The sequence below is a fragment of the Mercenaria mercenaria genome, chromosome 10 (assembly GCF_021730395.1).
Source record: "Mercenaria mercenaria strain notata chromosome 10, MADL_Memer_1, whole genome shotgun sequence".
NCBI lineage: Eukaryota > Metazoa > Mollusca > Bivalvia > Venerida > Veneridae > Mercenaria > Mercenaria mercenaria.
The window spans coordinates 19,420,619-19,437,767 of NC_069370.1; the positions used below are offsets into that span (position 1 = coordinate 19,420,619).

At 35.2% G+C, this 17,149-nt stretch overlaps 1 protein-coding gene across 4 annotated transcripts in view; it reads right to left on the bottom strand.

Annotated features, from left to right (window-relative positions):
- The window catches only part of LOC123559719 (pleckstrin homology-like domain family B member 1), a 204,683-nt gene that overhangs the window by 137,318 nt on the left and 50,216 nt on the right, over positions 1–17,149 (bottom strand). Inside the window, exon 1 of one of the 4 annotated variants that reach the window (XM_053552416.1) lies at positions 6,390–6,566. The exons of the other annotated variants lie outside the window; for them this stretch is intronic. Within the exon in view, the coding sequence (XP_053408391.1) occupies positions 6,390–6,450 (61 nt within the window). The 5' untranslated portion in view covers positions 6,451–6,566. Of the gene's footprint in view, positions 1–6,389; positions 6,567–17,149 lie in introns of those variants that run through there. 4 annotated transcript variants of the gene reach the window in all.

A 17,149-nucleotide genomic window follows, 5' to 3' on the forward strand; every position in this document is an offset into this window, starting at 1 on the left:
AACAATATGGTCAGTACTGAGGCAGAGTCCTAAAAAAACCATTATTGTCAATACTGAGGCTGTGTCACATAAGATGGCTTCTTATTACCCCAGGGGAATAATTTGAACAATTCTGTTAGAGGTCCACTAGGCAATGCTACATACCAAATATCAAAAGCCTAGGCCTTTTAGTTTCAGACAAGAGGATTTTTAAAGTTTTCTCCTATATAAGTAAAACTTGTGACCCCCGGGGTGGGGCCTCTTTTCACCCTAAGGGCACAATTTGAACAATCTTCATAGAGGACCACAAGGCAAAGCTACATACAAAATATCAAAGGCCTAGGTCTTGTAGTTTCAGACAAGAAGATTTTTAAAGTTTTTTCCTATATATGTCTATGTAAAACTTGGGACCCCCAAGGCAGGGCCTCTTTTCATCCCAGGGGCACAATTTGAATCATATTCATAGAGGACCATTAGATGATGTCACTTGCCAAATATCAAGGCTCTATGCCTTGCAGTTTTGGACAAGAAGATTTTTAAAGTGTTTCCTTTTGGTTGCCATGGCAACCAGAGTTCTGCATGGAATGAAATTCTTTTAACAATTTTGAAACGGGACTACCCAAGGATCATTCCTGTGAAGTTTCGTGTAATTCTGCCCAGTGGTTTTCAGAAGAAGGTTTTTTTAGAAAATGTTGACGGACGAACGACGGACACCACACGATGCAAGACAGACATTGACTGGTCACAAAAGCTCACCATGAGCCTTTGGCTCAGGTGAGCTAAACAAGAGGACCATGATGGTCCTGAATCGCTCACCTGTCTCCACATGACCCAATTTTCATGAAGATCCATTGAAAAATATGGCTTCTAGAGAGGTCACAAGGTTTTTCTATTATTTGACCTAACGACCTAGTTTTTGAAGGCACATGACCCAGTTTTGAACTTGACCTAGATATTATCAAGGTGAACATTCTCACCAATTTTCATGAAGATCTCATAAAGAGTATGGCCTCTAGAGAGGTCACAAGGTTTTTCTATTTTTATACCTACTGACCTAGTTTTGACCACACGTGACCCAGTTTCAAACTTTAACTAGATATCATCAAGGTGAACATTCAGACAAATTTTCATGATGATCCATTGAAAAATATGGCCTCTAGAGTGGTCAAAAGGTTTTTCTATTTTTAAACCTACTGACCTAGTTTTTGAACGCAGTTGAACCAGTTTCAAACTTGACCTAGATATCATCAAGATGAATATTCAGACCAACTTTCATACAAATCCCATGAAAAAAATGGCCTCTAGAGAGGTCACAAGGTTTTTCTATTATTTGACCTACTGATCTAGTTTTTGAAGGCATGTGACCCAGTTTCAAACCTGACCTAGATATCATCAAGGTGAACATTCTGACCAATTTTCATGAAGATCCATTGAAAAGTATGGCCTCTAGAGAGGTCACAAGGTTTTTCTATTTTTAGACCTACTCACCTAGTTTTTGACCGCAGTTGACCCAGTTTCGAACTTGACCTAGATATCATCAAGATGAACATTCAGACCAACTTTCATACAGATCCCACGAAAAATATGGCCTCCAGAGAGGTCACAAGGTTTTTCTATTATTTGACCTACTGACCTAGTTTTTGACCGCACGTGACCCAGTTTCCAATTTGGCCTAGATATTATCAAGATAAACATTCTGACCAATTTTCATGAAGATCCATTGAAAAGTACGGCCTCTAGAGAGGTCACAAGGTTTTTCTATTTTTAGAACTACTGACCTAGTTTTTGACCGCAGCTGACCCAGTTTCGAGCTTGATCTAGGTAAACATTCTGACCAATTTTCATGAAGATCCATTGAAAAGTATGGCCTCTAGAGAGGTCACAAGGTTTTTCTATTTTTAGACCTACTCACCTAGTTTTCGACCGCACGTGACCCAGTTTTGAACTTGACCTAGATATCATCAAGGTCAACATTCTGACCAACTTTCATAAAGATCCCATGAAAAATGTGACCTCTAGAGTGGTCACAAGCAAAAGTTTACGGATGGACGCACGGACGCCACGCGATCACAAAAGCTCACATTGTCACTCTGTGACAGGTGAGCTAAAAAAAAAAATAACCACATTGTGAGCACACTGAGAATCAGGTAGATAACAACAATGCTAAAAGATAATATGTTTTGCAGGAGACTTTGAAGATTCAATTCTAGTTTTCAGGTTACAGCTTTTCTGTTGGTGGTGCTTTTGTTGTACAAGATAAAAATATACTACATCCAGGGAATAAGTACAAAAGCATAAGCTTTATACTATTGGTAAGTTTGTATAAACTAGAGCTATCACTGAAGGTGATTAATTCCTGCAGAGGCTGCTTTGATACAGGAAGGTAAAATATTGTGATCATGACTTTTGACCTCCAAGTGTGACCCTGACCTTGGAACTTGAGAGCTTGGTTGTGCAGCATACATGTCATCATGATGAGGTTAAAACTGATGCTAGTTATGTATGAAAATCCTTCAAGAGAAAAAGATATGAATTAAAACTATCTGACATTTGGCCTCCAAGTGTGACCCTGACCTTGGACCTAGTGTCATGTTTCGCATGTTATGAGGGTGAACATTATAAGAAGTTAATTGAATGGTTTAAGATATATACCTCCAAAAATCATTTACTGCAAGACTGATGGACATGGGTGACTCCAATATAGTCCCATATGTACATTGGGCTATACTGAACTCAGCTATTGTTCTATTTCCAAGGGCATGTAAGAAATGTTCTCTTAATGGAAAATGGGAGTAAACAATTATCATTTATTTTGTTGGAGGACATACACCTTACCAATCTGCAAACAGAAGCAATAAATTTACAGCATTCAAGGCATGTTTTCCTGACCAAACTAATTATTTCTGACCAACATCTATTCCATTCCACTACCAGGCAACTTAAAAAGCTGTTAACTTCAAGACACATGCCCCTTCTACTTTCTTCAGTAAAAGCAGGAAACAAAATATAAACATATGTGAAACATATTACATACTTCACGCATAATTGCTGCCATGTGCCACAAGAGTGTGTATGTGATAGAAGTTTTTACTTCATTAATTACAGCTGAAAATGAGTAACTGTTCATTCATCCTCAGATTATACCTTGGTTTTGTTTTATTATGTTGATTTCTCTTGCAACAAAAAGGGCTACTGCCCTTTAAAAATGTTAAAAAGGTTATAGAAAAGTGGTCTGTCAATGCCATTTTTCAAAAAGTATTCCAGTTATATAAAAGGTTGAGCTTTGACCTAATCAGTATTCTTGAATCTTCTAACTGACAACTTCCCCCAAACAAATCAGTGAATCAAAGGTGTGCTGTAACCGACAACTTCCCCACAAGTATCAATGAATCAGATACCCTGAAACTGACAACTTCCCCGCAAGTATCAATGAATCAGATGCCCTGAAACTGACAACTTCCCCACAAGTATTGATGAATCAGATGCCCTGAAACTGACAACTTCCCCACAAGTATCGATGAATCAGATGCCCTGAAACTGACAACTTCCCCACAAGTATCGATGAATCAGATGCCCTGAAACTGACAACTTCCCCACAAGTATCAATGAATCAGATGCCCTGTAACTGACAACTTCCCCACAAGTACCAATGAATCAGATGCCCTGTAACTGACAACTTCTCTACAAAAATCAGAGGTTCTGTAACCTACAATTTTAAACTCAACACAACAATCAATTAACCAGAGGAGTTCAGTAACTGTTAATTTACCCCCAGGAATCAATGAATTAGAGGGGTCTTGTTACTTGAATCATTGATCAGGTGTCCTGTAACTGACAACTTCCCCACTGGAATCAATGAATCAGTAGTGTCCTGTAACTGACAACTTCCCCACAAGAATCGATGAATCAGTAGTGTCCTGTAACTGACAACTTCCCCACTGGAATCAATGAATCAGTAGTGTCCTGTAACTGACAACTTCCCCACTTGAATCAATGAATCAGTAGTGTCCTGGGACTGACAACTTCCCCACTGGAATCAATGAATCAGTAGTGTCCTGTGACTGACAACTTCCCCACTGGAATCAATGAATCAGTAGTGTCATGTAACTGACAACTTCCCCACTGGAATCAATGAATCAGTAGTGTCATGTAACTGACAACTTCCCCACAAGAATGAGCAAATCTGAGATGGAAGACAAATGACCTTAGACATACTGTCTTTAGTAAATTGTTGAAGAGAACATAGTATTATGCTTTATCAAAAACAAAAATCTAACAATTAACTTACTGAGTGGAAGTCTTATGCTCTGTGTGTTAAGCTAACTAGATCATTCTCTAAACAACAAAATGGATTTAAGGCCTGTGTAACCTTGTAAACATGAATGAAAGTAATATCATTATGACAGATCATCAGTCTCAATCACAATATAAAGTGACCCAATCACAATATAACTAATCAATCAAATCATATATAGTTCCGTTTAAACAAACAGAACTTGCTTCAAACTGGTTTGTGTGAAATTATACTTGGTTTGAGTCAAGTTTCAATTACAGCAACTTCACACAACACCTATATATTGATGTAACTTCACTAAAACCCAATTTAACAACTTCACACAACCCTTACACATTGATAGAACTACACTCAACCTCAATATAACTTCATTCAAACCCATTACAACTTCACACAACACAACCATAACATATTGATATAACTTCACTCAAACCAAATTTAACTTCATTCAAACAATTAACCCTTATATATTGATAGAATTTCACACAACCCCAATATAACTTCATTCAAACCTGTTACAACTTCTCACAACCCTTATATATTGATAGAACTACACTCGACCCCAATATAACTTCATTCAAACCCGTTACAACTTCACACAACCCTTATATATTGATAGAACTACACCTGACCTCAATATAACTTCATTCAAACCTGTTACAACTTCACACAACCATTATATATAGATAGAACTACACCCAACCTCAATATAACTTCATTCAAACCTGTAACAACTTCACACAACCCTTATATATTGATAGAACTACACTCGACTTCAATATCAACTTCATTCAAACCTGTTATAACTTCACACAACCCTTATATATCGATAGAACTACACTTGACCTCAATATAACTTTATTCAAACTCATTACAACTTCACACAACCCTTATATATTGATAGAACTACACTCAACCTCAATATTAACTTCATTAAAACCTATTACTCACACAACCTTTATATATTGATAGAACTACACTCAACCTCAATATAACTTCATTCAAAATCATTACAACTTCACACAACCCTTACATATTGATAGAACTACACTCGACCTCAAAATTAACTTCATTCAAACCTGTTACAATTTCACACAACCCTTATATATTCATAGAATTATACTTACCTTAATATAACAAACTACATTAAACCTCAATATAACTTCATTCAAATCCTTTACAACTTCACACATACATATTGATACACTCGACCTCAGTATTAACTTCATTCAAACCTGTTACAACTTCACACAACCCTTACATATTGACAGAACTACACTCGACCCCAACATAACCATTCAAACCTGCTACAACTTCACATAAGCCTTACATATTGATAGAACTACACTCGACCCCAATATAACTTCATACAACCCTTATATATTGACAGAACTACACTCAACCTCAATATAACTGCATTCAGACTTGTTACAACTTCACACAACCCTTATTTATTGACAGAACTACATTCAACCTCAATATAACTTCATTAAAATCCTTTACAACTTCACACAACCCTTTCATAGTGACAGAACTACTCTTGACCTCAATATTAACTTCATTCAAACCTGTTATAACTCCACACAACCCTAATAATTGATAGAACTACACTCGACCCCAATATAACTTCATTCAAATCCTTTACAACTCCACACAACCTTTATATATTTACAGAACTACACTCAACCTCAATATAACCATTCAAACCTGTTACAACTTCACATAACCCTTATATATTGATAGAACTACACTTGACCTTAATATAATTTCATTCAAATCCCCTACAACTTCACACAATACACTCAAAATAGCTTTACTCAAACCAAATATTACCTCATCTAAACCACTTTTAACTTCACACAACTTAGCTTATAACCAATCCTAAAATAAAAAGTCTTTCCATTTGAACATTACTTTACCCCTGCAAAATAGAACCAAGGCCACATCAGTCAGCCCCGCTAACCACTGTCAAACCATGGTGTGACCATGGTTATCTGTGGTTTTGATATTCAATCTTGGCCTGACCTGTTCATGGTCAACTACATACCACTGACCACAAACTTTGCTTCCAGGGTGCCATTCTTTGTAAATGCTTAACCATTAAAGTCATACTAACCTGTGTCAGAGCAAGAGTGGACAAATTCTGCCTGGGCTGTCACCCTGAAATTTGCTGACATCTCTCTTCAAACACCAGTATTCCTAGGTACTACACTCTTTGTTTGGACTTATTTGTTGTAATAGTCTTTTTATCTTAATTATAACTTCAATATTAATTCCATTTACATCAATCTGTTTGATCCGACAGTCATATTTTCATATTGTGTCATTGAATTAGGAAATAAATAAACATTGTTTTGTAAAAAAAGAAAACAAATAAATAAATAAATATGTAAATAAATAAATAAATAAATAATGCCTATATACAGCAGTTCTATATACAAAAGTCTTCTACATTTATTAAATATCACAAAAACAAACTGATCGTCAGGTCCTTGATTTTTACAAGTCTAAAAATATCCATGATCAACATCTATCTGTATGTAAAATTCATCTGTCACATCCTGCCTTTATACAATTTCTCCTGAATATCCATTATAGAAATTCATCTGTCATTATCATATCTCACTTTTCTTCATCTGCAACTGATAATCACCTTTGTCCAGGAAACTACACCATGTTTAATGAAGTCTCTAAAAACTATGCCACAGTTAATTTCATGTGTTAACAATTTCTCGACATCCAATAAATCATTTATTATATATTTCATCTGCAAGAAAATTGTAAATTCACCTGTTGATCCTCTATAGATATGAATTCAATTGACAGTTAAAAGTAATCCATATTGTCCATCTGTAAAAATGTATAAAAATGTTGTGTCCATCTGCAGAGACCATTACTAAAATTCAATTACACTTACGAATCAACAATCTACACCCACTTTCAAAATATCCTTATCACTTCATAAATTCTCTATTAAACATATCACTAATCAGTTCTAAGCTCTTTTTGATTGTTATTTTGAAATAATTCCAGTTTCCATGACTCAGAGATCTGCTAAATATACTACTACAAAACATCAAACAAATTTTTGCTTAACTTCCCGTATACTGGTATACTCCGTTACAGTCTTACTCAAACATACATGGAAAAAAGTTCCGATCAAAATTCCATTTCAAATTTTTGTTGGAAGCTCAGCCTGGGAATTTTCAATTCAAAACTTGAAACAAAGCTATTTTTAACTACAAACACGTGGGAACTAAATTTCATTTGAGTAAGCAGCCCTGCTTACCTTTTAGATCTTATTTCATTTGAAAAAGCATTTTGTCAAAGTTTTGCAATATCTGCTTATCTCTTGATTTGTCTTTTAAAAAGTGATTAAGATTTCTCAATCTTGGTATTATTTTGTCTACAAAACAAATCTTAACAAAAGTTTCTCCTTCTGTATAACATAACTGGAACTTCTTATTCAATTACAAACACACTGTACCCTAAATTCTCTCCTACCTACAAGAATTTCTCCTAAGAAATTTTACAATATATTTTAAGATACAATTACTTAATAAAAGTATCTCAAGCTGAATGATGTCCAATCACTGTCAAATCCCAATCACTGCATAATATCAAATACTATCAAATATGAATTGCTATATAATACTAGTCACTATCAAACCCAAACCACTATATAATACTAGTCACTATCAAACCCTAACCACTTTATAATACTAATCACTATCAAATATAAAATGTCAATCATTTTACAATATCAATATCTATCATATTACAATGACTGTATATTACCAATCACTATTTTTAAAAATCTCCATCATTTTATAATACTAATTAGTATCAAATCTCAATCAATATATATATAACTATTCACTGTCAAATCTTAATCTGTATATAATACTAATCACTATTGAATTGCCATCATTATCAGCTTTTTTTCACTATCAAATCTCAGTCACTATATAATATTATTCACTATCAAACCCAGTCAATATATAAAAATAATCACTATCAAATCCCAATCACTATATAATACTAATCACTACCAAACCCCAATAATTACATAATACCAATCACTATCAAATCTCAATCACTATATAATACTAATCACTATCTAATTTCCATAACTCTATTATACAAATCACTATTAAATCCCAATCACTATATAATACTAATCACTATCAAACCCCAATAACTACATAATAATAATCACTATCAAACCCCACAATCATTACATAATACCAATCACTATCAAATCCCAATCACTACATGTATATAAGAGTTATCACTACCAAACCCTAATTACTATATAGTACTAACCACTATCAAACACTAATCACCATAAAATACTAATCACTATATAATAATCAATCCTCAGTTACTATCTAATATTAATAACTAGCAAATTTCCATGACTGTATATTACCAATCACTATCAAATCCCAACCACTATATTATACTAATCACTGCCAAATCCAAATCACAGTTATAACACTGATTATTCAGTTACAAACACCAATCACTGAACAAAATTAAATATCACATCCTAAGTAAGTTGTACTATAACAATCAATGCTATGTACAATAATAATTTCTTTCAAATCCCAGTCACTTAATAGTATCTATCACTATCATATTTCAAATCACTGTACAATACCAGTAGCTGTCAATCATAAGTCATGTATCTAGTCATAGTTACATCAAAATAACAACCTCCAAATTACAATCCAAATCTCTAATCAGTGCTGATGTATAAAACAACCACTTTATCAGCAGTCAAATCACAAACTGTTTACTATTTCTGATTAATGTTTGAAAATAGTGTCCAAGATAATATCTAAATGTTACTAATCACCATCTACGCTCCTTTTACCACAAATCTTGTTCCAATATTATTTCATTCATACATTTTTCACCTAAGACTATAACAACATCAAATATAATATACTCATAACATTGTCCATATGGAATCTTCACTTCAAAGCCTTAATTATTTATGAATATATAAACCAAGAAACTCCTCTAGGCTGTTTTTCTTTTCCTGAGAAAAAAGGCACTATAGCATGCATGGTCTGGAAATGTTGATAATGGTAATGGTACATGGATTAGCATAATTGCACTACCTAACAAAGTTTCATAGAAAAATAATCACACAAACCAATTTTCTGTGTTTCTGACACAGTCATAATCATATCTGAAGTAGGTATCACAGTTAATGGATCAGGAAAATATATCAGAATGCATTTAGAAAGTATAGATAGCATTTAGAGAAATTATACAGATGCTGCAATGTTTAATGTGCAGTTTGATGTATAATCAGCTGGCATTAGATGAATATCTTGCACTTAAAAATGCTAACTCACGACTGAGAAATCATTCTGTAACACCCATTTTTTCATGCTCTCATTTAACTGGTAGCAAAATTACTTCAAAGTAAAGATAGGATGCTTACTCGAGATCCCAGTATTTAAAGTGTAAACCCTCAAGTCAGTATCTGAATCACTCATTTATCCTTCCAACAGCACAAATTTAAAGTCAACATTTGAAGGCTTACCTTCAAGGCAGCATCTAAAGCACTATGTCACAGTTACATTTTTAACCCACAAGTCAACATCAGAAGCTATAACCACCCCCACACCCACTCCCCCTAATCAGATTTTGAATTGTTGCTTGTTAACATACAAAGTATGATCATTCAAGACACCATCTAAAGCACTAACCTTCAATTCACAATTCTGACATTTAACATTAGCACTCAAGCCACCATTGAAGGTATCTGAACCTTCAACACAGTATCTGAAGCTTTAACCCTTAAGTGCTAACCTTTAAATCAGCATTGGAAACATAAACCCTCAAGTCACTACTTTAGATACTAACCCACAAGTCACTACTTTAGATACTAACCCTCAAGTCACTACTTTAGATACTAACCCTCAAGTCACTACTTGAGATACTAACCCTCAAGTCACTACTTGAGATCCTAACCCTCTAGTCACTACTTGAGATACTAACCCTCAGTCACTATTTAGATACTAACCTCAAGTCACTACTTTAGATACTTACCCTCAAGTCACTAACTTAGATACTAACCTCAATGTCTAACTCACATTGAGATACCTAACCCTCAAGTCACTACATTGTAGATACTAACCCTCAAGTCACTACTTTAGATACTAACCCTCAATGTCAACATAACTTAGATACTAACCCTCAAGTCACCTTAGAACTAACCCTCTAGTCACTACTTGAGATACTAACCCTCAAGTCACTACTTTAGATACTAACCCTCAAGTCACTACTTGAGATACTAACCCTCAAGTCACTACTTGAGATACTAACCCTCAAGTCACTACTTTAGATACTAACCCTCAAGTCACTACTTGAGATACTAACCCTCAAGTCACTACTTTAGATACTAACCCTCTAGTCACTACTTGAGATACTAACCCTCTAGTCACTACTTGAGATACTAACCCTCAAGTCACTACTTTAGATACTAACCCTCTAGTCACTACTTTAGATACTAACCCTCTAGTCACTACTTGAGATATTAACCCTCAAGTCACTACTTGAGATATTAACCCTCAAGTCACTACTTGAGATACTAACCCTCAATTTACTACTTGAGATACTAACCCTCTAGTCACTACTTGAGATACTAACCCTCTAGTCACTACTTGAGATACTAACCCTCTAGATACTAACCCTCAAGTCACTACTTGAGATACTAACCCTCTAGATTCTAACCCTCAAGTCACTACTTGAGATACTAACCCTCAAGTCACTACTTGAGATACTAACCCTCTAGTCACTACTTGAGATACTAACCCTCAAGTCACTACTTGAGATACTAACCCTCTAGTCGCTACTTGAGATACTAACCCTGTATTCACTACTTGAGATACTAACCTTCAAGTCACTACTTGAGATATTAACCCACTAGTCACTACTTGAGATATTAACCCTCTAGTCACTACTTGAGATTCTAACCCTCTAGTCATACTTGAGATACTAACCCTCTAGTCACTACTTGAGATACTAACCCTCTAGTCACTACTTGAGATACTAACCCTCTAGTCATACTAGAACCCTCAGCTCACTACTTGAGTACTACCCAATGAAGTATTACATTAATCACCAAGAAACACTTAAAGCATTAATCCTCTCTAACATCTGGAGATTACCTCTCAAACAATAGTCCCATTGAATTTACTAAGCACATAGTACCCTAACTTACCTCTCAAATAAACCTTCAAGTCACTACTTGAGATATTAACCCACTAGTCACTACTTGAGATATTAACCCTCTAGTCACTACTTGAGATTCTAACCCTCTAGTCACTACTTGAGATACTAACCCTCAAGTCACTACTTGAGATACTAACCCTCTAGTCACTTCTTGAGATACTAACCCTCTAGTCACTACTTGAGATACTAGCCCTCTTAGTCAGCAATGGAAGTATTTACATTTAAGTCACCAAGAAAACACTTAAAGCATTAATCCTCTAGCTAACATCTGGAGTTACCTTCTCAAACAATAGTCCCCATGTCATTATCTGAAGCACAATATAAACCTTAACTTACCATCTCAAATATAAACACACTATCAAGTCAATACCTGAAGCACTAAACCTCAAGGCACAATTTGAAACTTTAATCCTCAAGTCACCATCTAAGGCATTAACCCTCAAGTCACAATTTGAAGCACTAACACTCAAGTCATCATTTGAAACATTAACATTCAAGTCACAATTTGAAACACTAAGACTCAGTTAGTCATCATTTGAAACATTAACCCTCAAGTCACCATTTGAAGCACTAACACTCAAGTCACCATTAGAAACATTAACCCTCAGGTCACCATTTGGAGTACTAACACTCATGTCACCATTAGAAACATTAACCCTCAAGTCGCCATTTGAAGCACTAACTTTCAAGACACAATCTGAAACACTAAGACTCAGTTAGTCATCATTTGAAACACTAACCCTCCAGTCACCATCTGAAGCACTAACACTCAAGTCACCATTAGAAACATTAACCCTCTGGTCACCATTTGGAGTACTAACACTCATGTCACCATTAGAAACATTAACCCTCAAGTCGCCATTTAAAGCACTAACTTTCAAGACACAATTTGAAACACTAAGACTCAGTTAGTCATCATTTGAAACACTAACCCTCAAGTCACCATCTGAAGCACTAACACTCAAGTCACCATTAGAAACATTAACCCTCTGGTCACCATTTGGAGTACTAACACTCATGTCATCATTTGAAGCACTAACCATAAAGTCATCAATGTAAAGCACTAACTTTCAAGTCACCATCTGAAGCACTTACACTGCTAGTCAACCTTAGCATAATTATGAAGCTAATAACTTATGATTGTCTGGGGTTTTTTCCCTACAGTCAATAGATGAACTCCTCTGCTAATTAAGGAACCATAACTCCATTAAACAGAAATCTACTGTATCAGCCGAAAATAAAAAGATAATACTGAACGAAAATAAATAACATTACAAATTAGTTTTTTCAAGCAGAATCTACAAAATTTTGAAAATTTACAGTGGAACTACTTCACTTAGGAATGAGATAAAACAGCTACAAAGATATCTATCTGATTACACTTATATCTTGACACAATGTTTCAGAAACTTGTCATGCCAAAATATCAAAACGTGATGGCACGTTTTCATCTAAAGATGCATGTGAAAATTTTGCATAAAATTCAACTGCAAAATCTTTCATTTCTACTTTTTTATGCTGATCTGTATACCTAATGAAACCAGAAGCCGTTTCCGCTATACTGCTAACCTAAGTAATACAAAATTTACAAGGTACTCTATGACGAAAGATTTATATGGTTGTTTAACATTGTTTTATATAATTTGACCTTGAAACTTAGTTTATAAACTGATGTTCTACATCTAAATTTTTCTAAACCAGCATTATGTTTCTTTTTGTTTTGGTTTAACGTCACACCAACACAATTATAGGTCATATGGACACTTTCCAGCTTTGATGGTGGAGGAAGACCTCAGGTGCCCCTCCATGCATTATTTTATTATGAACGGGCACCTGGGTAGAACCACCAACCTTCCGTAAGCCAGCTGGATGGCTTCCCCACACTAAGAATTCAACTCCCCGAGTGAAGTTCTAACCCACATCGATGAGGGGCAAGTGATTTGAAGTCAGCGACCTTAGCCACTCGGCCACAGAGGCCCAAAAACCAGCATTATGACCAGGTTTCATGTACACCAGTTAAAAGAACAATGACCTCTGGATTCTTTTTATTTGGCCTAGTGGCCTAGGTTTTGATCCAGAGGTCCCAGTTTAAGCTTCACCTGGATTTCTTTAAACCAGATTTCATGAAGATAAGGTAAAAAAAGTGGCCTCAAGAATGTTAACAAAGTTGCTGTTAAAAGAAGCTGGGGGTAGTTGACACATCTTATTTGGGTGACCTTTAAAGGTCTGAGCCATCAACAAAATCTCGAGCCAGAGGTCACAGGTTTGATCCCTGTAACTTCACAAATGACACCAGCACTACCTTTGCCAGGAAGCAAAATCAACAAAGGGACCATGATGGTCCTGAATCGCTCACCTGTTCCCACATGACCCAGTTTTGAGTATGACGTTGTTTTCTCTATTATTTGACATAGTGACCTAGTTTTTGAGCTCATGTGACCCAGTTTTGAACTTGACCTAGATATCATCAAGATAAAAATTCTGACCAATTTTCAAGAAGATCCATTGAAAAATATGGCCTCTAGAGAGGTCACAAGGTTTTTCTATTATCTGACCTAATGACCTAGTTTTTGGAGGCATGTGACCCAGTTTTGAATTTGACCTTGATATCATCAAGGTGAACATCCTGACCAATTTTCATGAAGATCTCATGAAAAATATGGCCTCTAGAGAGGTCACAAGGTTTTTCTATTTTTAGACCTAATGACCTAGTTTTTGACCGCACATGACCCAGTTTCAAACTTGACCTAGATATCATCAAGATGAATATTCAGATCAACTTTCATACAGATCCCATGAAAAATATGGCCTCTAGAGAGGTCAAAAGGTTTTTCTATTATTTGACCTACTGACCTAGTTTTTGACCGCACCTGACCCAGTTTCAAATTTGACCTAGATATCATCAAGGTGAACATTCTCACCAATTTTCATGAAGTTCCATTGAAAAATATGGCCTGTAGGGAGGTCACAAGGTTTTTCTATTTTTAGACCTACTGACCTAGTTTTTGATCGCACATGACCCAGTTTCAAACCTGACCTAGATATCATTAAGATAAACATTCTGACCAACTTTCATAAAGATCCCATGAAAAATGTGACCTCTAGAGTGGTCACAAGCAAAAGTTTACGCACGCACGCACGACGGACGCTGCACGATCACAAAAGCTCACATTGTCACTTTGCGACTGGTGAGCTAACAATGATCCAATATAAGCTTATATCTTTCATCACAATGGAGCAAATATATATTTATATATATAAAATAAACATTCTTGGGACTCCTAGGATATAAAATTGGCAACCCAGTCAGACAGACACGGCTGCCTAGAGTAGAACTACAGAAGAAGGCTATATATTGGCCTGGGCGATTATTAATTATCTTCTATAATAAGCCTGAGGAAGCCAATCATCTTACAAAAAAATATCTAAGGTAACAGATCAGATTCATTACCTCTCCAGAGATTATCGGCTTCACTGGAAAATTCAAAAAGTTATATGGACTGTATCATTTACAACCGGAAATCCATACATAATTAAGAAACAAGCACCTGTCTTGAAAAGCTGCTTACTGTTTCTATCAATCATAGTAAATAGACTCACTTATTATACAATTGTACATGTAAGTGTGGAGGTAATGGTAAAAACAGTTGCAGTTTTTGTTAGGTTCCATTATTTCATTTTTCAGACATGACTGTATAAAAGTTAAGTGCCATACTCCATTTTTTCTTGAGAGTCCTACAAGTTCTTAGGAGCAAATTACTTCTCTTTATGTAAATGAGTGGTTCCAGAAGTCAAACCATGCCTTTTTCTATATTGTTCTTATTTACAATTATTTACATTCACTCTATTCTTTTCCATTTAAATCTATGACGTTAATTTCGTATGAGCAGCAAAAGGAAAGGCGCGAAAGATATGTCATCGCTGCTTAGTGATAACCAACCGCTGTTTTGACGACGTCCACGTATATTCAGGGAGACCGTTCCTTAGAGATGACATCGCAGTCATGTTTCGTCTGGTGAACAGAATGGCTGGGAAGCTGATTTTAATGTTAAATGCCACAAAATATGTGCAATTTATAATATCTTCTTGTTTACAAAATTAATGGAAAGGAAATATATATAAGAAATGAAACTTTTTTTTTTCGGTGTTCACGCGAAATGAACGACAGAATAGGATCGGCAAATTAAACATGAATCGCGCTTTGACAATCCTACTCTGTTGTTCATTTCGCATGAACACCGACAAAATTCATTTCATTTCTTCAGAAGAATTTTTAAATGCAACATTTTTTACAGAAATGTAAAATTATGACACATTTGGGGTATTTTTTTTAAAGATATTTTTAAAAAGATATTGTTTCACTAAAATTCATAAGTGTTACTGCAATGCAATGCAGTATTAAGCAGCCAAGAATAACTCTTTATCACAGAAATAACTTTTTATTGTCTAGATAAAAGTTGGATAAATTGTCTGCCAACAACTTTCAAAATACAACTAGCAAAAATAATACCAGGCAAGATAACTGATTTCATCAGTTGAGAGTGCACCGGTACAAAAACACTTTCGCTAAATACATAAATTTATAATCATTAAATCAACATCTTCAGAAAATATCTCAGCAATATTTATACTGCAAAACTGTAAAAAGTGACAAACTTGAACAAAAAAAATACTCCTAGCTGAATATGCAAACTTCGTTCCCTATCAATCATTCCAGTGGAATTTCACAGAAATCCAGCTCGGACTTTTTGAGAGAAAACCTAGACAAGCTAAATGTGGATAGACAGACAAATGGACAGAAAAATGGAGAGATAGATGGCAATGACAAAAATAATATCGAAGTTCAATTATGTCTCCCACGAAATGAGGAGACGAAATTACTACATTATACATGTTGTTCCAGCCTTCGAACTACCGATAGCTCAAACTAATTTTGCTTGTCCCATCAAGTTCAAAGGTGCACATTTAGGTGCATTTGTGTCGATTCGCGTAAAACCCAACTCACTCACTTTACCATCAATGACAACCCTTTGTTAGGCAACAGCCTAAAGATTAAAACTTCTATTATATGCAGCTGGAAACATGCAAAACCTTCAAATAATCTGAAAACCTCCTTTTCTTCCAGGGAAATAGAACATTGCGAAGGAGTTACAAAAAAAAACAGCAAGTGAACTGCTGGCAATGGCCTGAGTGGTATCATCTGCTAAAGACATCTTTAACCTTTTACAAATTGTTCCGAACATCTAATGGGGTATAAACTGCTTTTGTTACTTTCAACTTACATAAAACACAAGGCTACATAAACATCATAACGTCAACTACGCACATGTTTTTTCTGTTTTTACCGTTATCCCATTATTTTTGTATTTTTTGTTCTTCCGAGGATATGCTGTCAATAAACAGCTGCTGATGTCATGATATATAGGAAACTTGGCATAAAAAACTAGCTTTAGTTATGAAAATAATTGGGTTTATCATAATTTAAGGCCAGTTAACTATTGTCTTTATCATTACAAAAACTCAGCAAGATTCACAAAAAAAACGGAAAGATATGACTTGCTCATATTAGAGGTAATTGCTCTTAGGCCAACCAATTTAATCATATTCATCTGTAACTGAAAA